This window comes from Oratosquilla oratoria, chromosome 5 (assembly GCF_046742065.1).
Source record: "Oratosquilla oratoria isolate Oo_2021 chromosome 5, ASM4674206v1, whole genome shotgun sequence".
Classification (NCBI taxonomy): Eukaryota; Metazoa; Arthropoda; class Malacostraca; order Stomatopoda; family Squillidae; genus Oratosquilla; species Oratosquilla oratoria.
The window spans coordinates 80,872,180-80,899,254 of NC_134781.1; the positions used below are offsets into that span (position 1 = coordinate 80,872,180).

General features: G+C 48.8%; 1 protein-coding gene across 2 annotated transcripts in view; it reads right to left on the reverse strand.

The window, feature by feature from the left end:
• LOC143025604 (uncharacterized) overlaps positions 1-27,075 on the reverse strand; it is a 459,091-nt gene that overhangs the window by 257,061 nt on the left and 174,955 nt on the right. For both annotated transcript variants that reach the window (XM_076185542.1, XM_076185543.1), the window contains exons 3-4: positions 19,992-20,095; positions 15,857-15,935 (exon numbers count right to left, since the gene is read on the reverse strand). In XM_076185542.1, the coding sequence (XP_076041657.1) occupies positions 15,857-15,935; positions 19,992-20,095 (183 nt within the window). The remainder of the gene's footprint in view (positions 1-15,856; positions 15,936-19,991; positions 20,096-27,075) is intronic.

Genomic DNA, 27,075 nt, shown 5'->3' on the forward strand with positions numbered 1-27,075 from the left:
AAACTGGACAATCCAACCCCAAACAACCAACCCCCCCCCCCCCGTTGGTTAGGAGGGTCAAGTAAAAATTTTCGACAAATTTCGTTTGGTGTTTAAGGTAGTCTTCGATTGACATTCAACCTATAATGAATAGGATTGAAATAACACATGGTTATACAATACAGGGTTATGGCTATCAAAAACCAATCAATTCATCGTACACACACTAAAACAGGACATGCAAACGTATGATATAAACCTACATGGGGAAAATCTGATTGTAATGCCAACCGAAGGAATGCCAAGATGCAGATGCCCCATACTCGCCCGAAATACTAAACGTACCCTGCACGTGTGTGTGTGTGTGTGTGCGTGCGTGCGTGTGTGATCCATCATGGTCTTTGCATCACGTGTTGGACTCGTGATCAACAGCTATTTCCCTCCCGGAGGAGCTCAGAGCTCGTATATGAGCTATCTATGGGTAATGCTGTGACCTTACACACACACGGACACCCAACTCCCCGCCCACGAGAGATGGAGTAACGACCCGCAGCACAGCGATACTGAAATTATTTCAGCCCTGGGCGGGATTCGAACCCGGACATCTGTAGTGGCAGCCGGGAACTCTACCAACCACGCCACGAGTGTGTGTGTGTGTGTGTGTGGTTGGGGGGGGGGGGGGGGTCCCCAACTCGCCACTCGACCTCGACACGAGACTCGACCCAACGCACACCGATGCCAACAATGCCAAACACTTGGGCGTAACGTTTACGAACAAGAGGTTCGAGTGGGAGAAGGAGGGCGTGAATGATTGTGTGTGTGTGTGTGTGTGTGTGTGTGTGTGTGTGTGTGTGTGTGTGTGTGTGTGTGTGTGTGTGTGTGCGTGCGTGTGTGTATTCACCTTGGTCTTTGGATCACGTGTTGGACTCGTGATCGACAGCTATTTCCCTCCCGGAAGAGAGCTCAGAGCTCGTATGACCGATCTATGGGTAATGCTATGACCTTACACACACACACACACACACACACACACACACACACACACACACACACACACACACACACAACTCCCCGCCCACGAGAGTCGGAGTAACGACCCAAAGCGCAGCTATACCGAAATAATTTCGGCCCTGGGCAGGATTCGAACCAGGTACTGCCGCACCCCTGTACTGGCAGTCCAGTGCTCTATCAACCGCGCCACCGAGTCGTGTGTGTGTGTGTGTGTGTGTGTGTGTGTGTGTGCACGCGCGTGCTCCGACTTCAACTAACCAACGAGCTTGTTACTGCAAACTTATCCACACAATCGTATCATACAGACACCTCGTGGACTAACTAAGCTAATTTTCGCGCACAGCCCAGCCAATCAGAGCGAGGAAGAGGGAAAGAACGAAAGCGAGAAAGTTAAAAGAGAAAATACGAAACACACACACGTCGTGGCGCAGTTTGTATTGTTCCCGACTGCCACTACGGAGGTTCGGGTTCAAATCCCGCCCAAGACTGAAATAATTTCAGCATCGCTGTGCTGCGGGTTGTTACTCCAGCTCTCGTGGGCGGGGAATCGGGTGTGCGTGTAAGGTCACAGCATTACCCAGAGATCGGTCATATATGAGCTACGAGCTCTCTTCCGGGAGGGAAATAGCTGTCGATCACGAGTCCAACACGTGATTCAAGACAATGGTGAATCACACACACACACACACACACACACACACACACACACACACACACACGCACGCACGCACACTCACACACACACACACACACACACACACACACACACACACACACACAGGCAGGCACCTGGTTTTATCAGACTCCTCGAGGGGCCCTCGACTTGCCCAGTTCCTCATCTCGACGAGGACGACTCCATCCGAGGCTATGCCCATATCAAGGTTCGCAACACGTTCCTATGAGGAAACACGTACACAATTGTATGTATATATTTGTGTGCGTGCGCTGTAATATCATATAAAATAGAGTGTGAGAGAGAGCGAGAAAGAATAGGAGCGACAAGAATAGAGAGGAGTGACAGGAGGAGAGAGGAGAGATGAGGGGAGAGAGGGGGGAGAGTGGAGAGGGGAGAGAGGTGTGAGAGAGAGGAGAGGTGAGAGAGGAGAGGTGAGAGAGAGGGGGAGAGAGGGGGAGAGAGGGGAAATAGAGAGGAAAGATCCTGATTTGCCAAATTGCCGTACAGCACTCTCCCTAGATTCCACATTTCGATCCCCACCCACAGTGACATCCGGCAGAGACTCGAGGCGCTGGGTGCCAGCCCTGAAGCACGCGTCCAACTTCTAAACATTTACTTCTCGGAAGACCCTCGGGGTACAAAAATCTCTGAAAAGACGACGCACCATCCGTAAAGTACAACATTCTTTGTCCCTCCCCTCCCCCCTCCTCCTCCCCCTCCCTCCTCCTCCTCCTCCTCTTGAAGACGTACACTTGACCAGGACGACCTCACGCTCGACGTAGCATGCTCGTCCTCCAAACATACCAACAGGACCAAAGGGCACTGCTCCTACTCGAGGACCCATCTCCATGGACTCGTCGTTTACGAGTGCTTCCATGTGGGGTCTCGACCCATCTTCGTTCAATTCACACACACCCCCCCCGTGGGTTGTGAACAAGTAATTACTCTGGCATCATTCTGCCAATCACGAGGCACCGAGATCTGATCACTCTCCCGACCTCTTCTCCCAAATTGAAGTAAGAATCTTTCCCCTTTTTATACATTTACAATTTTACTATACAGAAATTAACTTATCAAATTATTCGTAGAAATGGGAGTCTCCCGACAACTGATAACTAGAGCATTTTAATCAAAGCTTGGCCCGGTTCTGGGTACAGCTGGGATTTAACACTCGACGGCAAACATATACACATACCAAATGGTCCTTCCCCTTTAGAATTAGAGGGAAGGTGGTCTAAATACATCCATTCTAAACCCAAACAGAACCTATTCCTTGTCCCACCTCGCGGATAAAGGGGTGATCCCCGTCTCCCGCCACACACCTCGGGTCAGACTCAATGCAGCAAGACACAGCTCTTTCACAGCAGGACACCGACAGCCAAATCTGGTTTACCCATATAACCATACAATCAGTTCGAAAACAAGACTTAGTTTAAATTGGACAATTTCCCTTCTAGGTCTAGGAAGACACCTTGTGAGGTTAATGTGGTGTGTGCGCGTGTGCGTGTGTATATGCATGGGTGCATGACTATCAAGGTTAACTACGCGAGTGGCCCGATCTAATCTAATCTAATCTGAACCAGTATCGCAAACCTTCACTCCATCCTCCTTCACCACAAGAACACTCGCTTGCCAACGCATGACTAGCAAAACTTGGGCGATAAGAGAACAAAGGAGTGTATTAAACAAACAAAAAAAAAAAAACACGAAAAAAAAAAAATCTATTGGCAAGGACACACTGGCCGAGTCCTGAAAAACGACAAATTTCAAAAATTCTTGGGACGTTTCCTAAAATTACATTTTTCAAATTACATTTTCACTCTACATCCACACACTCCCCTTCACATCCCGACGCCCCAGTAATCCATCTTCAACGCATACAAACTCAACTTTAAACATGATAGACGAGTTGATTGATCGAGGTTGCGAGACTGGTCGACACGTATTTACTAAATATACTGTACATGCAACCACGAATTACGGGAAAACTAAAGAGAATGAATAGAAGAAAATTTAGCAGGAAAAGAAAAAGAAGAGGATTGAAAAATGCGCACACACACTGCCCCACCCTCTGTCCCTCACTCTCCACCCTTTACCGTCCAACAAGGCCAACCGACCTACATAAACAAGGATGACTGACCTACATAAACAAAGAAGGGACTCAGGCCTTACGAGATCACGTGTCTCCTCTCCAGAGCACTTCCCCCCATCCCCCCACCCTCCCCCAATCCCCCCCCACCCTCCCCCCAGTCTGGGGAGAACAGCCCAGGCACTGTTGAGCATCAACAAGGCCCCCTGGTCTCCCTGGGTGTGTCAGACCAACCAGCCCGCCAGCCCCGACTTGAGCCCCCCCCCCTACTCCCCCCTCTCCCTCCCCCCCAGCCCCTTTAACGCTTCGACAGAGTTTCGCTACTTTAGTTGTTTGTATCATTTGAGTACAAATACCTTCTACACCTCGAGTTGTCGTTCGATTCTATTCGATACCCGGCGATTTGAATCCGCTTAAAAGGCCCGCGGCCCCCTGGGCGGTTCAAGTTTGGACCAATCCCACTGAAACCATCTCTTAACCTTAATAACTCGGGCTAACTCCAAACCCCATTTCAGAAAGCTTGTTCCCTGCCACGACTGCCATTTGAAAAAAAAAAAAAAAAAAAAAAAAAAAAAAAAAAAAAAAATCTACGGACATCAAATGTCATCCTTCCTCAGCCCCAGCAGATGTATTTGTTCTGTCCAAACTATTTCATTCAATATTGAGGATTCCATTCAACTGTTCGTGGGTAACCCCGTTAACACTCGTCTTGTTCATGGCTGCCGTCGGGCGATTCTATTTACACAAAAAGAAAAATGTGTGTGTGTGTGTGTGTGTGTGTGTGTGTGTGTGTGTGTGTGTGTACGTAATAATAATAATAATAATAATAGGTTTATTGAAATAGCTGTGATACACTGACACTAATACAATACAGTAATTATACGAGTAATACGCCTAGTCTAAGTTTTAGAGTGATACGCTGACAATAATAGTACAACAGTAATTATACGAGAGATATGCCTAGTTTTACAATGAGTTTATTGTGCGAACAATGGATGGAATAGCACTGTTCTTGTATCGGTCAGTCCTCGGTGCTTTGTGTGTGTGTGTGTGTGTGTGTGTGTGTGTGTGTGTGTGTGTGTGTGTGTGTGTGTGTGTGTGTGTGTGTGTGTGTGTGTGTGTGTGTGTGTGTGTACGTGTGTGCCGATTCCCTTCTACAGCAGGTGTCTATTCAAACTCATGCGTGAGGGAAAATTCATATACAAAAATTTGATAAACAATAGTAAAAAATCTTGCAAACAACTCCGCATAGCCCAAACGTATTCATCAGATGTATACAAGATTTTTTTCCCGGGGATTTTGGTATATACGAAACAATGCTAACACGCAAAAAGCGTCCCCCTCCTCCCATGGTGGTTATCTTAAGTAGGTTGAACTCTCCAGTCAAGAGTACGCACATAGCTGAGATACCATACACCCCCAGCCCACTCCCCCAAGCCCCCCAGCCCATTCCCCCAAGCCCCCAGCCCACTCCCCCAAGCCCCCACAGCCCACTCCCCCAAGCCCCCCCAGCCCACTCCCCCAAGCCCCCCCAGCCCACTCCCCCAAGCCCCCCAGCCCACTCCCCAAGCCCCCCAGCCCACTCCTCCAACCCCCCCAGCCCACTCCCCCAACTCCCTCCCCCAAGCACCCCAACCCATTCCCCCAAGCCCCCAACCCCCTCCCCCAAGCCTCCTCCGAAGCTCCCCAACCCCCCGCTCCAGCTACCCTGGCTCGCATATGCACTTGTCCATGTAGGCCACTTGCGTAGATGGTCACGTGGCTCGATCCACGCCTACAGTATGTGCGTGTCTACGTCTACAGCGACGTGTTCCCTGTGGAATCTGACATGCACGTACACAAAGTGCGGGCTATTGTACATTTTTGCTGTTAAGGAAAAGAGGAAGTGGGCGAGGGGGAACGGGGAGGAGATGGGGTGAGGGGAGGGGGTGAGGGGAGGGGAGAGGGGAGACAGGGTGAGGGGGGAAAAGTGGAAGAGTAGGTGGGACTCGGGAGGATAGGGGGTGAGAGGAGGTGAGAGTGGAGGAGAGGGAGGGTGAGGGAGAAGGAGAGGGGAGAGGGAGAAAGGGGAGAAGGAGAGAGAGGGTGAAGGGGAAGGGGAGGGGGGAGAGGGTGAGGGGAGGGGGGAGAGGGTGAGGGGAGGGGGGAGAGGGTGAGGGGAGGGGGGAGAGGGTGAGGGGAGGGGGGAGAGGGTGAGGGGAGGGGGGAGAGGGTGAGGGGAGGGGGGAGAGGGTGAGGGGAGGGGGAGAGGGTGAGGGGAGGGGAAGAGGGGGAGGGGAGGGTGAGAGGGGGAGGGGAGGGGGAGAGGGGAGGGGAGGGTGAGAGGGGGAGGGGAGGGTGAGAGGGGGAGGGGAGGATGAGAGGGTGAGGGGAGGGTGAGAGGGGAGGAGAGGGGGTAGGGGGAGAGGGAAAGGAGGGGAGGGGGAGAGGGGGACAGGACAGGAGGGAGGGAGGGAGACTCCCTTTTCGACCCAACGACTTTATTCAGCCGAGGGGGCGATTCCAGCCCTGACGGGTTTGGACGCGCTTGCGCACACCCGCGCGATCAGATTTCGGGGAGGGGGGGGGGAATTCGTCATCGCACGCGATGCCTCGTCACACAACGTGAACATGACACACTTCGGACGTTTTATGCCGAACGCCCAGCGATTCCATTCACCCAATTGAAAAACATGAGAGAAGTTTGCAGGTGTAGCGTGGCAACGGTCAGAAAGAGGCCTTTGAGGAGCACCTCGGGTGGCTGACGACACGAACGAGATGACCCCTTTTCTGAACGGCTCTTAAGCGGCCGTGACCCCGTGGAGGCCGAGATCTGTTCTTAATTGATTAAAACCGCCTGACGGCAGTTGTTTTGGCTGCCGCCAGGTGATTTTATTTGCGCCATAGCGACGGGGCAACGAAAGGTGCGCGCGCCTACAACAGAAAAGGAAGTCGACAAGGGGGGAGGGAGAGGGGAGAGAGAGAGAGAGAGAGAGAGAGAGAGAGAGGGGGGGGGGGGTCAGGCCGAGAAGCTTCGGTAGTATGCAAACAGACGCAGCTCCATGCAGGCCCCGTGGGAACAACATCAAGAAGCTTTCCTTGCCCAGCCCCCGCCCCGCCCCTCTCAACGATTCTGTACTACTGTAAAGACTTCCTGACTACGCCTTTGCTTTGCCGCAACCCCCCACCTCTCTCTCTCTCCCTTTCCCTCTCTCTCTCCTTTTCCCTCTCTCCTTTTCTCTTTCTCCTTCTCCTTCTCCTTCTCCTTCTCTCTCTCTCTCTCTCTCTCCGCCTCGCTCAAACGCCAATGGCCCTTCCCTCCTTCCTTCCGAAGGGCAAAGCAGTGGCCTACATCTTCCTCGCCAGATGAAAGGGTGAATGTTATGACAGTGAGCAAGCAAGCACGCACACACGAACGCACGCACGCGAGAGATACGCGTATGAACACACGATGCTTTTGCATTTTACCATTTTAATCTACGTTTCCATATTAATTTTATCTACGTTACATGTGGATCGTTGAGGCGTGGATTCTAATTTCTAAATTAAATCCGTGAATGTACGTGATCATACTCGACTTGCGTCTGTTATCAGCTTTCTAGAACCACAAAGTAACCACCTTGACCCTACGTGCTTGGAGAGGGCAGTCCGCGTAGGTGGCAGTCCCCGGTAGCTGACGGGGATCGAACTCGAACCTAACAAGTGAATACATCTGCATTTCATTACTCGACCCACACAGATACACAACACACACACACACACACACACACACGACTCGGTGGCGCGGGTGGTAGAGTCCCCGACTGTCACTACGGCGGTCCGGGTTCGAATCCTGCCCAGGGCTGAAATAATTTCAGTATCGCCGCGCTTCGAGTCGTTACTCCAACCCTAGTGGGCGAGGAATTTGTGTGTGTGTGTGTGTGTGTGTGTGTGTGTGTGTGTGTGTGTGTGTGTGTGTGTGAGTGTGTGCGCGCGCGTGTAAGGTCAGATCTAGATCGGTCATACGAGCTCTGAGCTCTCTCCCGGTAGGGAAATAGCTGTCGATCACGAGTCCAGCACGTGATCCAAAGACCAAGGTGAAACACACACACAAACCTCCCTCACCCACCTAGCCGCCATCTGGTCTCTCCCCCGCCCCCCAATTGGAAGTTTAACACGTGCGCTGCATACGAATGAATGGTGACAGCTCGACAGCTGCTCAATGTTATCGGGAATAAATTTACAATGTAAAATAAACAAACAAATAGATCCCCGGAACCCAAAACACTGTGGACAATGAACGTGAGGATTGATGATGATAATGGTAGTGATGATAATGGTAGTGATGATGATGGTGGTGGTGGTGATGATGGTGGTGGTGATGATGGTGGTGATGATGATGATGATGATGATGATGATGGTGGTGATGATGATGGTGGTGATGATGATGATTATGGTGATGATTATGGTGGTGATGATTATGGTGATGATAATGGTGATGATTATGGTGGTGATGGTGATGATAATGGTGATGATGGTGGTGATGATGGTGATGGTGACGACGAGGAACTTGCAAAAATATATATAATCCACAATTATACCTCACACGGTGAATTGACACAAACATTATATCCAGGCGCAACCTAGCCCATTACCGCTAACTCTTCATTACCCCCAATTACTCCCATACGGCCCGGGCCAAGGTAATTAAGATTTATAATTACCAACAAATATCCTCAAACGGGTCTATTATGACCCGGCCCGCTCTCTCATCGAGACACTTCCGGTCCCTCGACCGCAATTTGCCAGCGCCTTTTGTCGAATAGACGGGCGATTTGACCCGCTGATCCTCAAGTTGCACCAGCTGAAGCGTTCTCTTCCCTGAACAGCTGTTTTTCTCCATATATCCTCCCTCCCACACTTCTATCTTTAATCTTTCATTATACACACACACACACACACATTATATATATATATATATATATATATATATATATACACATATATAAGCAATCAACATCAAGAGACTCGAGGAGGCCAACATGCAGAAATTGAAACGTGGTACAACCAAGGACTTGAACCTGAGCTAGCACGTGACAAGTGTTATAGCGACTTAACCGATTGAGCCATCAAAAGATATATATATATATATATATATATATATATATATATATATGTGTGTGTGTGTGTGTGTGTGTGTGTGTGTGTGTGTGTGTGTTGTCTACAATAAATGTACAATAATAAAAATAAACAAAGTGGCTGTCAGAACATGGGGCGACTATAGCTAATCGAACAACAACACGGCCAACTAATTTCATTCTGGCTTGAACCAGACGACTTTGTTCATCCGAGGACAGATTCCCGGTCTCCAAGCGTCGATCTCGGGTCCCATGGGAGCACAACGGGTTTGTTAATTCCGGGCGCCAGTGCCCTCTGGCGGAAAGGAACAAAACCTCCCGAGAGGGAGAGGGTGAGAGAGGGAGGAAGTGGTGATAAACGGCACATGACAAGAGGAGATTGGGGACAGATTGGGACGTGTAGAGGATGGGGATGAGAAGGGAGGAAGGAGGGGTGAGGAGGAAGGAGGGGTGAGGAGGGAGGAAGGAGGGGTGAGGAGGGAGGAAGGAGGGGTGAGGAGGAAGGAGGGATGAGAAGGGAGGAAGGAGGGGTGAGGAGGGGGTAGGTGGGGAGGGGGGGAAGGAAGGGTGAGGAGGGAGGAAGGGAGGGTGAGGAGGGAGGAAGGAAGGAGAGGAGGGAGGGGTGGGAGAAGGGAGGCGGGAGGGGGAGAAGGAAGGAGGAGAGGGGTAGGGAGAAGGGAGGAGGGAGGGGGAAGGGATGGAAAGGAGAAGAGAGGAAGAAGGTGTGGGGAGGGTTTACAAGCATAGAGTCCTGCGAGATCTTTACACGAAGAAGCTCAGTTGTGGCATTTTACCTCTCGACAAAAGCGTCCTCTCTTGAAAGACCTCACTCTTGGTAATGTTACGATGCTCTTTGTTATACTTCAGGAAGAGCCTCCCCCCTCTATTCTTGCTGACGAACCCACACGATGAATAATAAAACGCCAAAGTAACAAAGGGCCTCTTAAGTGTGAACACCTTCGCTACGCTCAAAGTCTTTCTTCTGGCTAGCGTCGTTAGTCTATTCATTTCCAAGACATCAAAACCTGGAAGTTGAGCTGGGGAAGTCAACTATCAAACCAACACAAACCCTCCATTTGCAAGACGCAAGCGAGCTTCACCCAATAAACAAATGAATGGAAGTAAATAAAACAAAGAAAATAAAATAAGGAAACTAAAAGGTAAAACAAGAATAAATAAAAACATTATCTGTGCCGAGTCGAGCACATTACCCACCATACCAGAGAGGAGAGAGAGAGGAAGGGAGGGAGAGGAGGAGGAGGAGGAGGAGAGGAGGAGGAGGAGGAGGAGGAGGAGGAGGAGGAGGAGAAGAAGAAAAAAAGAGAGGAGAAAGAGAGAGGGAGAAGAGAAGAGAGGAGAGAGAAAGAGAGAGAGAGAGAGAGAGAGAGAGAGAGAGAGAGAGAGAGAGAGGTCCCGTATTGAGTGACATGACGCCGAGATTCCCTTTGTCACCGACAAAGTACCGCTTCCGACATCTGCACCTGACCCCACGTGGCTTTTGTGGTCACGTCAACGAATTTCAGATTTTTATGGATCACATACAAGCTAAGCCGAGGGAACTAGTGAATACAATTTCGATACAATAGCGAATACAATTTCGATACATCGTGACGTCCGTGGGCACGAGTTTGGACACCAACAGTTCCCACAGTGTAGCGCGATAGCCGTCAGATGATTTTATTACCCATGGCGGGGAGATTGGGGGGGGGGGGCACACCATTATCACGGGGGTCCTGTTCTGCTCGTAATAAAGTCTTGTCATAAGATAATCTCTTAATATGCACATTCTAGAAAGAGATTTGTTTATCAAAGTTGGGAGTGAGATGAGATGGAACAAGGGGAACGAGGGAGGAGGAGGAGGAAAGGGCAGGAAGATGAAGAAAGAATAAAGGAGGGAGGAGGGAGGAGGGAGGAGGAGGAGGGCGGAGGAGGAAGGAGGAGGAGCGGCACGAGGACAAAGCGAAAGGGGTCGTCCATCTTTTTCTGAAAAATTGTGATAAAATGGTGGACGAGAGAGAGAGGGGGGGGAGCAAACGACGATGCAACCACGAGCAAGAAGAGAGGAGGTGGGACCCTTTATTGACTTCGGGCAAGTAAGAGGGAGGGGGGAGGGGGAAGGTGGGGAAGGGGGAAGGTGGGGAAGGGGGAAGGTGGGGAAGGGGGAAAGGGAGAGGGAAAAGGGGGAGAGGGTGAAGTGGAAGGGGGAAGGGGAAAGAGGGAAGGGGAAAGAAGGAAGGGGGAAGGTGGAGAGAGGAAAGGGGGAGAGGGGGAGAGGGGGAAGGGGGAAAGGGGGGAAAGGGAAAGGGGAGAGGGGGGAAAGGTGAGAGAGGGGAAAAAAGGGAGAGGGAAAGGGAAAAGGGAAAGGCGGGAGGAGGGGGAGAGGGGGGAGAGGGGAGGGGGAGAGAGGGGGAAGGGGAGGAGAGGGAGAGGGGGAAGGGGGAAGAGAGGGGGAAGGGGGAGAGGGGAAGGGGGAAGAGAGGGGGAAGGGGGAAGAGAGGGGGAAGGGAGAGAGGAGGAAGGGGGAAAGGGGAGAGAGGAGGAAGGGGGAAAGGGGGGAGAGGGGGAAAGGGGGAAAGGGGGAGCACCGTCCACAGGTTTGAGAGCCGAGGAGGCACTGGCACTAGCCGTTTACGCTTCTCCCTCCGGCACTGTTTGTATGAAGCAACGATTCTATCTTCAAATACCTCTGGCTGGGTGGCTAGTTACCAGTTGGATAGCCAAGTACGCACGTACACACGCACGCACGCACACGTCCATCCACAAACGCATACACAAGCCTCAGTCTGGGCCCTCTGCCTATAAATAGAGTCCAAAGGTTTTCTAAGACGCTATATTGTTACTGGGTTAAAGAAGACGCCGATGGTTTAGATACTAATCAAGCTACGATGACAGTTTAGTCGTCTATAGTGTCCATCCCCCGTCCCCGTGACAAGAGGGGGGAAGACCTTTTGGTTCATGTAATATAAAGGATTACAAAGGAGGAGCATGACGATAAGAGACCTTTTGCTCCATAACTAGGTCGGATAAAAAAAAAAAGTAAAGTTAATAAACAAGTAAATAGTAAATCGACATAAATAATGAATGATCATCAAACAGACTAATAATAACTGACGTTTTTATTTGGCTCTCAGAGAGCAGCTCCTCTTGGGACTGACGGACTAATACGTCTAGAGTCGTCCGGATCATCTAATTACAGCTGCTTTGTTGACAGCAGCAGGGGTCAGCTCGGCCCGCAGCTGGATCGGACTGCATCACAGCTGCAGTCCACGGGTACGCAAGTCTGGGTAAAGCTGGGTGGGAGGGAGGGAGGGAGGGAGGTAGGAGGTAACCACTACTGAATTGTGGACGGATATGGGGAGTGCGTGCGAGCTTTGGTGGGAACTCAACGGAGAGAGAGAGAGAGAGAGAGAGAGAGAGAGAGAGAGAGAGAGAGAGAGAGAGAGAGAGAGAGAGAGAGAGGGGGGAGGGGAGAGAGGCGAGAGAGAGAGGGGGGAGGGAGAGAGGGAGAGAGAGAGAGGGGGAGAGTGGGAGAAAGAGAGAGAGAGAGGAGAGAGAGAGAGAGAGAGAGGGAGAGAGAGGGAGAGAGAGGGAGAGAGAGAGAGAGACGAGAAAGAGAGGGGAAGAGGGGCGAGAGAGGGGAAGAGGGGCGAGAGAGGGGAAGAGGGGCGAGAGAGGGGAAGAGGGGCGAGAGAGAGGGGAAGAGGGGGGAAGAGAGATGGAGAGAGAGAAAGACAGAGACAGAGACAGAGGGAGAGAGAGAAAGAGTGGGACAGGCAGAGTAGATAACGTGTAATGTGAAAACTAGCAAGCACTGGAAGAAAATCATTAAGGTAATGTGATAGCGAGACAGCTAGCAACAGAATCGTGGGTTACCGCCGACAGATGCTCGAAGCCATTTATAACCCCTCCCTGAACGCCCCCCGAAAAATTCTGGCAAAATTACTCCGAGTTTTTATCAAGTTGCCCCCGCGCCCCCCAAAAGCAGTCAACCGACCTCCATTTCCTAATGAAGAAAAACGGGCCAGCAACCACCCTACATCAGCTCCCCACGTCCTCGAACTCCACCGACCTGCAGGCGCCAGCAACCTCTGGACTTCGGCAAGAAGGTGCTGGCTGGCCGGCTGGCTGGGCAATGAGGTTGCTGGGCGATTTAGGGATCAAAAAGAGAAAACGAGAACCGGAAGAAAACGGGGCGTGACGAGGCGGGTGGTGATATTGGGCATGGTCTATGGTGGCGGTGGTAACGACCGTGGTAATGGCGATTCATGATGGGGGCCTCGATTGTCAGTAACGTGATCAAGAAGTTAACAATGTACTAAACAGGAGGGAACTAATTCCAACATTTTCTGACCCAGCTTTTGAGCTACCTATAACTTCTTATTAACAAACTTGTTCTACCACAGCATATGTTGCACTCTTTGTAAGATCTGTACTAAAACACGGTAACCACACCGAGAACATATTATCGAGAAAATAATGTTATTGCAAATACACCCAACGAGAACCCGTCCAAGTGTATAAAGACTTCAGGATAAAAGGATTAACGGTGAGCTCGGCGCTGAGAAAAGGGACCCCGAGGACAAGGAATATGAGGATGATGTCGATAAGGACGAGGAAATATGAAGACTAAAAGATGAGGATGAGGGTAATGATGAGGAGGATGAGGATGAGGAACATGTGGATGAAGACTAGATGAGGGTGAGGATAGTGATGAGGAGGGTGAGGAACACGAGGATAAAGACTAGTAGATGAGGCTGAGGATAATGATGAGGATACGGAACATGAGGATGAGGACTAGAAGACGCGGGTGAGGATAACGAGGAGGATGAGGGTAAGGAACATGAGGACGAAGACGAGGAGCATGAGGACATGGAACAAGACGAAGGTGAGAACGAGAAGGACCAGAGCATATTCAAATTCCACTTCGACAGGCTTCAAATGAACTCTTTCCAAGTTCGAGCGAAATCGATCCAAACGGAAGAGTCCTGAATCGACCCGCTTCCGTAACCTCCCCCTTACCATCATCGGGGAAAAACAAGATAACTGGAAACCTGTTGTCACTCCTCTTCCGGACACCTCCCTCGCGTCATGTCACTTCAAGTGACGTGACGCCCACGCCCACCCCCCACCACCACGTCACGCCCATCGCCCGTATGCGTGTACACGCGGGCGATAAAGGGTAGAGGTTCGTATACATCTGGGGCCGAATTTATAAAAGATCCTAACCTCTAGATCTAGACATAAATCTTCAAAATGGCGAAGATTTTACCTAAATCCCTAATCTCGGTAACTTAAATTATTATATCTAGACATTCTAGGCCTAAGCATTTAGGTCGCCGACATTAGGGATTTAGGTAAAATCTCGGCCATTTTGAAGATTTATGTCTAGACTTAGGAGCTAGGGCCTTTTATAAATTCGGCCCCCCATTTCCAAGCCACAAAGATCTGGCCGTTTACAAATGCTGCGTTTTACAGTTTGGGACGATGACCACGCATCAATAAACGTGACGACTGTCCTATCTCAAGATTTTGTACAGGCTAAACCAAATTAATCTACTAAACCCTTCCAATTGTGTTATTTCCAATTATAACTGGAGCATTTTATTACCTCTTCCCTCCTTCATCCACTCACTCATCCACCCCCATATACTCCCTCCACAGCGGGCCACCCCCCCAAACATGCCCTACGCGTAATTAGGGTCTTCCAATAGACCCAACAACCGTACCCATACTCACGACATGTCCATCTCCCACACACACACCCGTAACCATCCGGCCGAGCTCCGGAAGCCACGTCACCAGCTGACGGGGGTAATCGATCACGTGAACAGGGTCCCCCGTTATTAAAACCACTAAATCATGGGGGTACCCTTTATACGACAATAGTCAATGGAAATTTATTGCAGTCATTACGTGACCGTGTGTGAGCAAACTGGGCACAGAGATGTTGTTATTCAGTGACAGGTTTGTTTAATTTATCATTGTGGCGTCCCTTTGCTCTGTTCCGGTGTGGTAGTAGGTAGAACGATGTTTTAGTATAACACACGCTTAAGTCGTACATTTTAAAGGGCCATTTACACAGTCAAACCCGGTTTATCAAACAAGTGTTAAGTGATGTTTGACAGTGTAAATGGGGGTATTTGGTTGCCAAATACGTTTGTCAAACACGTTTGACAAAACACTTCAAACACTTGTTTGACAAACCGGATTTGACCTTGTAAATGTCCCTTTAAACAAAGTACTTTATCAGTACTTGTTAAAGCTGCCGCCAGGCGATTTTATTCACATGAAGGAACTCCCTTCCGAAGAGAAAGTGTCAAAAGTGGGGGAAAAAAAAGGTAATTTCTACCTAACCCAGCTATTTACAAAATTAGACCAAACCCCATTATCCAGCACTTTTCTCACGTCATATTCGGTCCAGTTACATGACTGGAAGCCTCGAGGGGGCGTGGCCAAGAGCGTGACGTCAAGTCGCACAGCTTCCGTTACAAACAAAAGCAGACCATGCTACATAGGATTGGTTGCGAGGAACTCAAAATTTATTTCAATAATTAAAACTAATTCATGTCTATCAAATCTGCACCTTACACTACACTATGGGTATAGTTCCTGGTCTGACGTCACCTGGATGCAGGAAATTGACATCCATCTGACGTCAGCAAGACTTCTCTGATCAGAGAATCTCAATACTGACAAGAATCGAAACTAGAGATTTCAACAACTTGTTATGTAAATTCTACATTTTGAAAAAGCTTGACTCTTAAACTGAGTTACAATATACCGTTTGTATCCAGTCCTTTAAGAACCGAAACTAGAAATGACGTCAAAAATATTTAGGAGAGTTCTAAAACCAGACTTCCTAAATCCTCCATGTTACATATCCTATGCACGTTACAAATTTAAATTTCATATCCATTTTGATCCTGTTGAAGGAGTTTTCGATAGGCATTCCAGGTGCCTATCGATTCCAACCACCCAAGATGGGACCACAGTATTTGTACTCACCTCCTCCTTGGTGACGTCACCGTTGGTGTTCTCCTGTTGCTTGGCCGCCTTCTTCTCGCGACGCAGGAACGAGAAGCTCCTGCAGAAGGGAAAGGCGAAAAGAGTTTAAAAATGATATCATATTAACATATATATTTTTCAACAAAAATCCATATATTGGATAAGAATATATGAAATAAATATATTCCATATATTTCGATCACGGACTGTGATCCTCTTCAATATAATATATAGTAGAGGAGCAAAAGGCATGTCTTATAAACAGTAAAATAAGGAACATGGATAGGACTGAAGAGGATCACAGGATAGGACTGAAGGATCACAAGATAGGACTGAAGAGGATCACAGTCCGTGATCGTATATGGAATCTATTTATTTCATTTCTTCTTATCCAACACAGTGGGTTTTTGTTGAAATTTACTAATGTGTTACATTACTATATAGTTTATATATATATATATATATATATATATATATATATATATATATATATCAACCACAGTGCACTTCAATTCTAAGCCATCAACATCGGAAAAACCGTGGAGGTACATGCAGAAATCGAGACGTGGTACGCCCGAGGACTCGAACCAACGGCTTGCACGTGACCAGTGCTTGTAGTGACTTAGACCACTACACCATCAAGTGCACTGTGGTTGATAAAAATGTATCTAGTTCTCTAGTCACTGGGACCCATTCAGTGTTGTACTATGTATGTATGTATATATATATGTATATATATATATATATATATATATATATATATATATATATATATATATATATATGATGGGAATAACACAGGCCGAAAGAGAGCAAGTTGGGTGAGAGCAGACTAGTGAAAAATATTGTGGTGGCGGTAAAAAAGAGGAAGTGGAATTGGGCAGGTAAGTTTGTGCGAATGACTGATGAGCGATGGAGCAAGTGTGTAACTGAGTGGACGCCGCGAGATAGGAAGCGTGAAAGAGGGAGACCAGACAGAAGGTGGAGAGACGAGATCGAGAAGTTTGCAGGAGTGACGTGGCAGAGGATGGCACGGTCGTGTGATTCATGGAATGCTATGAAGGAGGCCTTTGTTCAGCAGTGGACTCAGGATGGCCGATTATTATATATATATATATATATATAATTGATGAAAAATGTAATCCCACATTTGTCGATCACATGAAAAACAGTTGGTGCTAAAAAGACTGAAGACAAGGAATCTACATATTTCGATTGCAAACTGCAATCCTCTTCAGTAGATACGAAGATGATTGCAGTTTGCAATCGAAATGTATAGATTCCCCGTCTCCAGTCTTTTTTGCTCCAACTGTGGTTTTCATGTAATATATACATATATACACGTAACACACACACACACACACACGTATACATATCCATACATACATATACCAAGGGCTCCCCCCCGCCACACACACCCTTACAAGGGAGGTGGACAAAGTCAAAGGCATAAATCCACTCCCACACATTCCTTCTCCACATACTCCACTCCCATTGACCACCTCTCCCTCCCTCCCTCTTTTCTTGGATCCTGGATGATAAATATAAATAAAGGATCGATGGACAAAATTTCCTTTGTACTTTCATTATACCGCAGTTAACTCCGCTTTCAAACGAGCTCTGCCTGAAAAGGAATCTTGGGATTAATAAGGGTTTAGTGTCACACGGGATGAATTTGTCAACTTTTACGGATTAGTCCAACAGGAAATAGAGTTTACGACCATTTTCTTTCCCTCACTCAAAAAATTTAACAATGATTAATTGAATACCTAATCTAAATCTTGTTTACATGCTACGATACCTCCATTTTTTTTTTCTTTTTTTACTATTCGCAGGATTTAGCGAATTGGTCTTCCATGATGCTTCGTCGTCCAAATAAAACGACGAGATCATATCGAGAATCCCAAATGACTGGGTACATTTTCGAAAATTATTTTCGATCATTCTTTGATCGAAGTGGGCACCAGAACCTCTCCAACTTCATGTGTATTAACAAAATGATCAATCAATCCACTTCATTCCCACCCTCAGGGGTGGAGCGAGGAGGGTGGAGAGCAGGGTGAGGGGAGGGTGAGAGGAGAAGAGGGAGAGGAAGGGAGAGGAAGGGAGAGGAAGGGAGAGGAAGGGAGAGGAAGGGAGAGGAAGGGAGAGGAGGCGGTAATGAGGGGGTGAGGAGGGTAGTTAACGTGAGATGAACGAAACTCGATAGAATAAAATAGACCCATTTTATATCAAGTAAGGTTTTTCCAACTATTTGAGATGTACGTAGTTCCGGTAAATTCATACATAAACGCGTGTACAACTGAGGACGAGTTCTGCCCTCCCTCTTACACTTACACTTACACACACACACACACACACACACACACACACACACACGAGCGTTTCATTCACATTTTACGACCGCGCTTAATTACGCGTACATAAAAATACATTTAGTATTTATGATCGTCTGGCTCCGTGCTTGATCAAGCTGCGACACAGTGAGAATTCTTTTGAATCACGTGCTGAACGCGTGATCGACAGCTGTTACTCTTCCGAACGAGAGCTCCGAGCTCGTATGTTTGGGTAGCGATGCGACTTTACAGACCACACAGACCTATACCCTTGTTCAAAGACATTAAGATTGCATTATTAGTTGGGGGGTTTTCTGACGCAATAGGGGCGCGAACTTGGTACCGCAAATTGGCAGTCCACCACGCTAATTACTAAACCAGTGTACATTCTCTCTCTTACACGAGGACACGTGAACCTGACCCACAAATTACGTGTATTCATCTGATACTTCACACTACTCCCTACAGTGCTTTTGCAAGAACATTTCCAAACGAACTTTTATTGCTGCAATAATAAAAGCTGCACTGCAGTAAAACCCAGTGTATCAGTATCCGTATCTAACTGCGACAATGGCTGTTCGCTCCGAGTGTGTGTGTGTGTGGGGGGGGGACCACCCTCCCACCCCCTGAATTTTTAAAACTTAACTTCCACATTTTCTGGTAACTATCTCCCCCACACACCCCACGGAGAGTACGGGCCATGTTATACTACAAATCACAAATCGGGTTCCCATTACGAAACTAGTGTCATTAATTTTATATTATTTATTTGTTAGTTATTTGTCTGTGTTTATTTTCTATTATCATTTATCATTGTCAATTTATTATTTACTATTTACCTGTTTATTATTTAACTTTACCTATCCATTTACTTTTTATTTATTATTTATATTATTTGATTTATTTATTTATAAATTTTCATCATCCCACCGACCAAAAGGTCTCCTGTCAGCATGCTCCTTTTTTAATCCTATAAAGAAAAGCGCTCCCTGGCAGACCCCCATTCCATTTCATTCTGTCACCATACGTCCCGAAAACGAACTACAAGCGAAACGACCGCTGGGACCCCAAAGGCCGTCCGTCACTTAAATGGTCGTGTTCGCGGACTTCCCACGTACGGGTAAGAGGTGCAAGACAGTTTCTGGTTCTATTCAAGGGCTGCCAACACAACCGTATTATCAGTTCGTGCGTGCGGGAACTGATTACACGGGTCATGACCCAATTGTGGAACAAGTACAAGGCCGTTGGTACAAGGACGCCGCACGCGACCTTGTACCGGAACAGTCCTGGGGTGCATCCGCCAGCCGAGGCGGATAGTGTAGCGACTACACAGTACTGTGGTACCAACCATGGGTCGCGTTTCGTGTTCCTTTATCAACCAAGCGGTCACTTTGTGAAGTGCCTACGCCAAGGGACGCTTAGCTGTGCCCTTGGATTGTTCAGGCACATAATACAGTCATTGCTGGGAAACTTCGAGAAGTACGGGATTCGAATCCGCAACAATTAGGGGGGGCAAGAATGCTGCCACCGTGATTCCTTAGGATCTACCTCTATTTTTCTCCAGCTAAGTCTGAAGGGACGATTTGATTTGGTCACGCCTTTTACAAAGGGGGGGGGGGAGAATGCGCACCGGTACATCAAATACATACATACACACACACATACATACATACACACACATATATACACACATACACACACACGGGCGCGCGCGCACTGTGCATTTCACTTACACTTCATTCTAAACTTGGCTTGATAAAAAAAAAAAAAAGTGAAACCAATTTACTATCCAAACTCACCTGAACGATTTCTTCTTCTTGACCTTCTTTTCTTTCTTCTCTTCCTCCTTTTTCTGTTCTTCTTTCTTTTCGCTCTCGCCCTCTTTGTTTGCTTCGTTCTTTTCCTGCAAAGAGAAAGAAAAGTTTTTATTATTTGGGAAAAAGGTATATGTAATAATAACTAACATGAATGAACAATTATACTAAGGACCCATTTTAGGAGAAGAATAGGCGAAAGTAAATAGATCCATATATTTCGATCACTATCTGTGATCCTCTTCATCTGCTGAAGAGGATCACAGATAGTGATCGAAATATATCTCGTTACTTTCGCCTATTCTTCTCCGAAACTGGACCATTAGTACAATTTAAGCAATGTGCTACGACATTACTTTGTTATGAATGAACAAGCACGAAAAAAAAAAAAAAAAAAAAAAATCAACGAGTTCCTTTCCATCAATGGCACACCTCCACACCAAGTTGCAGTGCAGCTTCAAGGACCGATTTAATGCGGGTCAAGAACCGAGTCGAGGCCGAGAATCGAGACCGAGAATCGAGACAGAGTCAAGAATCGGTCCATTAAATGCCTAGAAATTTTACTTTCGTATTGACCATTGTTACTGCCCTGTAATCTTATTCAAACGTGAAATTCTTTAAAGACTGAAAGGGTGAACCCCATTAACTACTGAGGATGATTTCATCTTTCCCAAGATTTGGTGCCTGGTGAAGATATACATCAAGGCCTCGTAACTCGAGTCTTCCTACGCCAACTTCACCAAGACTTTAGCCCTTCAACCACTCACCCAATCAAGTCCCCCTACTCGTCACCCAGTCACTAGAGCCCCCTTACCCAAACAACCCAATCGTTTCCAATCCCTAATCTTCTTTGTAACCTCTCAATACTTCCTCCAATCACAATCTACACTCCCCCTCCCCTCCAGCCACGGTCCCCCCATAACCAATCACGCCCCATCTATACCCAATCACGAGCCTTTTCTTCCAACTCAACCCATTCCAGATCGCGTGAAGCGAGTTGGGGCACAATTCAAACCAAACAAACTTTGGACAATCCTGGGATGCTGCACATCGTAGACTCTGTTATTTGATACAGGTACAAGATTCTAAAGGGAATTGACACCAAAAGTGACTAAATTTTCATAATGAATGTGAATCAAGCAAAAAATAATGGTCATAAACCGTCAGGAAGTAGATTTAATTTGGAAGTGGGTAGAAACAACTTCGCCAACCGTGTAGTTAATGAATGGAATAAACTTCCTGCAGAGGCAGTGCAATGTAGTACAGTTCGAAGTTTTAAGATTAGTTTAGATATGCTGTAATACCTGCCGTTTTTTATTCTATTTATTTTCACCATGTGTTTATTTGTTATTCATAATTAATTCTTGTTTTTTTATTATCTATCTTATTCATCTATCTATGTTTTTTTAATTATCTTTTCCGCATCCGACCTAGTTATGGACCAAAAGGTCTCTTGTCGGCGTGTTTTTCCCTTTGTAATCCTTTGAAATTGTGTCAATCACAGTTAGAGAACACTAGACCAATAATACTACCTTGCAAGTCTCCAATCAATAGCGACAAGCCACTGAAGAGACAATATCCACACTCGCCCTCCTAAACTCTAAAGTCACGTGATTACTAACTTCGAACACGCCAACCTCGTTCCGACCAAATTAAATATTAAACCACAAGTAATTGTCTGCCGCTGCATTTCTTGCACGGTATTGATTTGTTGCTTGTAAAAAATAATTATATGGTTTAAAGATTGGTTTAACGTCACAAACTCCTCCCATCAGAAGGCGAGGACGGTGCCCCTTACAGAGGACTTTGAAGCATGGTTCAACTTCGCCGGTGGCAGGACTCGAACCGCCATCCCCTTAATCTTCGCCGCAAGAACGCTAAAAAAAGAATCTCTAACACTGCTGTATATTCGCCATAGAACTCCGGCCTCTCCTCTTCCCTCCTCAACCCAACCTTTTGCGTATAGGGAGGGGGTAAGTGTGGGGGGAGGAGGGAGGGAGTAAGTGTGGGGGGAGGAGGGAGGGGGGACAAGTGGGTAACCTACATGTCTGTTATCCCGAGACTTGACACCATATTGTGGCACTGACTTGACACCATACTGTGGCACAGTGTCACTCCACTTCCCCCCCGACTCTACTCAGCCCGCGACCGCCATTTCGGGTGGAACACAGCTATCCGCTCAGATAAACAGCTCACCAGATCTACAGTACATAACTACTAATACTACCCCTATCCTTGTCCCCCGCCTCCTTTTGTGACGTCACAGCGACAGGCCATCCATTGACGAGTGCGCGATCTTTCTGTGCCAGACAGCCAGCCAGTCCCTCAGTCCTCCATTGTTGCAATTCAGGTTTTCCTCAAGTGGCACTCCATACCACACGTGCTATCGTCCTCTACGTCAAACCCGTCGAGGAGAGGCGTCCTATTTTGGGGGATCTTGTTCTAGCTGACGAATATTTCATTCTGATTTAAAAGATAAGTTTCTGCACATTCCAATGCCTGCGTGTGTGCGTGCGTGTGTGTGTGTGTGTGTGTGTGTGTGTGTGTGTGTGTGTGTGTGTGTGTGTGTGTGAGTGAGTGAGAGGGTGGAGTGAGAGGGTGGAGAAAAGAGAGAGCGATGGGGAAAAAGTGAGAGCCCTCCCCAACACACAAATGTGGTGATGTGATAATCAAGTTAAAGTCCTGGCAGGCCAGCTGGCCAACATGTCGTCATGGCTGCCCACCATCGAACAACCTGTGGCGTGCGCACGCGTGGAGGAGAAAGAGAGAGAGGGAGGAGAGAGGGAGTGAGTGAGTGAGTGAGTGAGGGAGGGAGAGAGAGGAGAGAGGGAGGGAGGAGAGAGGGAGAGGGAGGAGAGAGGGAGAGGGAGGAGAGAGGGAGAGGGAGGAGAGAGGGAGGAGAGAGGGAGAGGGAGGAGAGAGGGAGAGGGAGGAGAGAGGGAGAGGGAGGAGAGAGGGAGAGGGAGGAGAGAGAGAGGGGGAAAGGGGAGAGGGAGAGAGGGGGAAAGGGGAGAGGGAGAGAGGGGGAAAGGGGAGAGGGAGAGGGAGAGGGGGAAAGGGGAGAGGGAGAGGGAGAGGGAGGAGAGAGGGAGGAGAGGGAGATGGGAGGGAAGGAGGGAGAGGGAGGTAGGGAGAGGGAGGTAGGGAGAGGGAGAGAAGGGACGAGTGGGTGAGGGAGAGAGGGGGTGAGGGGGAGAGAGGGGATGAGGGGAGAGGGGGGTGAGGGAAGTGGGGGTGAGGGGAAGAGGGAGTGAGAAGGGAGTGAGAAGGGGGTGAGGAGAGGGGGTGAGGGGGGAGAGAGGGGGAGAGAGACTACCGCGTTGCATCCCAATTGCCCTTTCATGTATTGTGGGACGATCCTCCTGGGCCAAGTGCCGTGCCGTGCCGTGCCACGCCACTTCTGGGCGGCCGGAACCCACATTCCGGGGGGCGCTTCGGCGCTCGCACGTTCACCGGGGCCGGAAGGGGGCGAGCCCATCCAGCGGCTCCAGACGACCCCGCGGTGGGCGTGGCGAGTAAACAAGGAGTGATGGGCAGTATACGAGGGGGGGAGGATAGGAGGAAGAGGGGGAAGAGGAAGAGGGGGAAGAGGAAGAGGGGGAAGAGGAAGAGGGGGAAAGGGGGAAGAGGAAGAGGGGGAAGAAAACAGCCTGGGCAAATGCTACAGGAACAAAATCGCCAGTGCCAACCGGTACGGATGGAAACGAATTACAAGTCTGCAAGCGAGGGGGTGCAATGGAGAGAGAGAGAGAGAGAGAGAGAGAGAGAGAGAGAGAGAGAGAGAGAGAGAGAGAGAGAGAGAGAGAACGATAATAAGAACGAGGGTAAGATGGAGGAGGAGGTAAGAGCGAGTGTGTGTGTGCGTGTGTGCGTGTGTGTGTGCGCGCGTGCGCCGCGCACAGAGATCACAAATGGACACGCGATCCGGACCGTGAGACCGAAGGACATCCAAATCCAAAAGGTCGGGAGAGTCCCACAGTCGTCCAGCAGGGACGAAATTTACAGCCCCCAAAGATGACACTTCGGATGTAAATTGTGCAAACATAAAACGGAAAAAAAACTAACCACGCTGAGGACTTCTGCGTTCAAGGACGCAGGGGCGGGGAGGGGGGGGGGGTAAGGTGCCTTGGGGGGGAAATGGGGGAGGGGGAGGAGCCTAAAGGGGAGAAATGGGGGAGGGGACTTGGGGGGGGAGAAAGGTGGAGGGGAGGGGCCTTGGGGGAGGGGAGGGGCCTTGGGGGAGAAAAGGAGGGGGGATGGGGAGAAAGGGGGGACAAAGGGGGAATGGGGAGGGGAAAGCGAGCCAGAAATGGAAGATTAAATTTGTGTAATTCGATTCCTCATGATCGTTACCCCCGTTTATACGTCCCGGGTAGTTAGTTAGCCGAAAGGTCACCTGACAGGGTGATCAGTAACAGTCTGGTTAAATAGTTCATCCGATAGGCTGGTTAGTAGACCCGGGGTTAGTACATTGGTTGGTTTTTACTAAGGGTTACAAAGGCGGAGCATGTCGATGGGAGACCTTTTGGTCCATAACTAGGTCGGATGCGAAAAAAAAATATATATATATATATATATATATAAATGGTATTTGTTTGTTTCACAGACCAATGGTCTGCAACGGTTTGGCTGAAACTTCCACTGTTAACGAATTTGCACAAAATTGTCCCCAATAGCAGACCATTCTATTCAGGTTGCATCCCTCTAGGTACCAGAGGTCTGAAGATGTCCCCCAACTCAAAATCTCCCCTTGAAGAGCCACCCAACTCTCAAAATCTCCCCTTGAAGATTCCCCACCAACTCTCAAAATCTCCCCTTGTAGGGTCTCCCCCGACTCTCAAAATCTACCCTTAAAGAGTCGTCAAACCTGAACGTTTCCCTTTAGTTTCGTGCCTATGGATTCTACTCAGCTTCGAGGAAGCCCCCTTGGGATCTTCAGGGACACGAACAAGCCCTCAGTGGGGTTCAGTTTCGAATTCCTCGAAACTTCCGCTCGGACTTCAGACGATCTTTATTCAGATCTCACGATCATCGAGCCCGAGAACATGGCGGCCAAGGCCACTGTGTGTGTGGGGGGGGGGAGTAAAGAGGAGAGAGTGTGAGAGAGAGGAGGGAGAGAGACAGACAGACGGAAAGACGAGGGAGAGAGACGGACAGACGGAAAGACGAGGGAGAGAGACGGACAGACGGCGACACACACACACACACACAGAGAGAGAGAGAGAGAGAGAGAAAGAGAAAGAGAGAGAGAGAGAGAGATGCAAGAATGTCTATTTACACCTGAGCTAGGACGTGGACAAAACTCTTCCCCTCTCTTCTGGAGAAGAAACGCAGAAACGTATATACAAAGGGTAAAAAAAGATACAGATTTATACTAATGGGAGAGGATAGAGCTGAGAAAGAGGAGAGGAGAGAGAGAGAGAAGCAGGACATCGGTACAACACTAGTAATACACACCATCTGTGGTCCTCCTAACACGCTTGGAGTTCTCACGATTTCGTGTCGGTCAGGTCTCGTACGAGTGTGCGCGAGCGTGTGTGTGTGTATGTGTGTGTGTGTGTGTGTGTATGTGTGTGTGTGTGTGTGTGTGCGTTTGCGTGTGTGTGCGTGTGCCGAACAAAAATGTCAAAACAGATTTATTAATTGGATGTTGCGTTCAAGCGGATTGTATCTGCATTCTCATCAACTTTTATAATTTTATTCTGGTTAACACTGAACTCGTTCAGTTGGGTTGGGTGGTCCGAGAAGGGGTGAAGAGGGGTGGGGTGAGGTAGGGTGATGAGGGGTGGGGTGAGGTGGGGTGAGGCGAGGCGGTGGGGTGGGGTGGGGTGAGGTGAGGCGAGGAGGGGTGAGGCGAGGAGGGGTGGGGTGGGGTGAGGTGAGGCGAGGAGGGGTGAGGCGAGGAGGGGTGAGGAGGGGTGAGGTGAGGTGGGGTGAGGCGGGGTGGGGTGAGGCGAGGAGGGGTGAGGAGGGGTGGGGTGGGGTGAGGAGGGGTGGGGTGGGGTGAGGCGAGGAGGGGTGGGGTGAGGTGAGGCGAGGAGGGGTGGGGTGAGGTGAGGCGAGGAGGGTTGGGGTGAGGTGAGGAGGGGTGATGTGAGGTGAGGAGGGGTGATGTGAGGTGAGGAGGGGTGATGTGAGGCGAGGAGGGGCGGGTAGGGGCGGGGTGAGAAAGGCATCAAACCTAGTACTAAGTCAATTTCTTCGTTTGGCTGGCACATATAGCTTTTATCCTGGCCAAAGCGAGGCCATTTTCCCCCTGCAGAGGCGGCGTCAGTGTAGCAAAGCACTCGAGGCGCCAATGCGTTTGATACAATCTCAGTCTGCGCAGCTTCTTGCGTGACAAAGGTAATCGATAAACCGCTTTTTCACAAGCAAAACCTCTCGTTAAATTGCTATTTTCGTTCTACAGCAACCCCCTGGACGAGTCAACTTTAACGCAAAATCCCATTTATCCCTAAATCATAACGAAATAGATCAATTAACATACATGACGCTCCGACATGCGCGCTTTCAATTTCCTCCACTCGAACGCACCGCTGCATTCGCGTGCGTTCGAGTCTGCGTGCATGCGAACGCGTTCAAGAAAGCGCGCGGCGTCCCACGCCCAATAAAAGCTGTTAAACAGTGGGAATTTCTTTCCATCCTGACAGACGGGCTGCAGATAATAGATTCCAGATAATTACAGATTCCTGGTCGATTTAGACAGTTTTGTCTTGTTCGTCCCATCAACCGAATAGGTAGAGATGGAGATGGAGTAGTGTTAGCGCGTGGGCGATAGGAGGGGGGGATTTTCATTTCGTAATGATAGTTCTTTCTTTCTAGTAAAGACATCTCGAGAAAGGGTACTCGCCATGGCTCAGTGATAGCGCACTTGTTTGGTAACCGCATGGGGATTTCGGGCGGGTGTTCGAATCCTGCCCATGGCGCAGGGATTGGGATGAGTCAACACTGAATTATGACCCACAACGGCTGCAGAGCTCGGCTTCCTCTGGATGGCATATAGTGGAGGACACTGTCTCTCCCGAGTTCATGTATGCACGGTTCCGATCCACCCGCAAGGTGGAGGTCT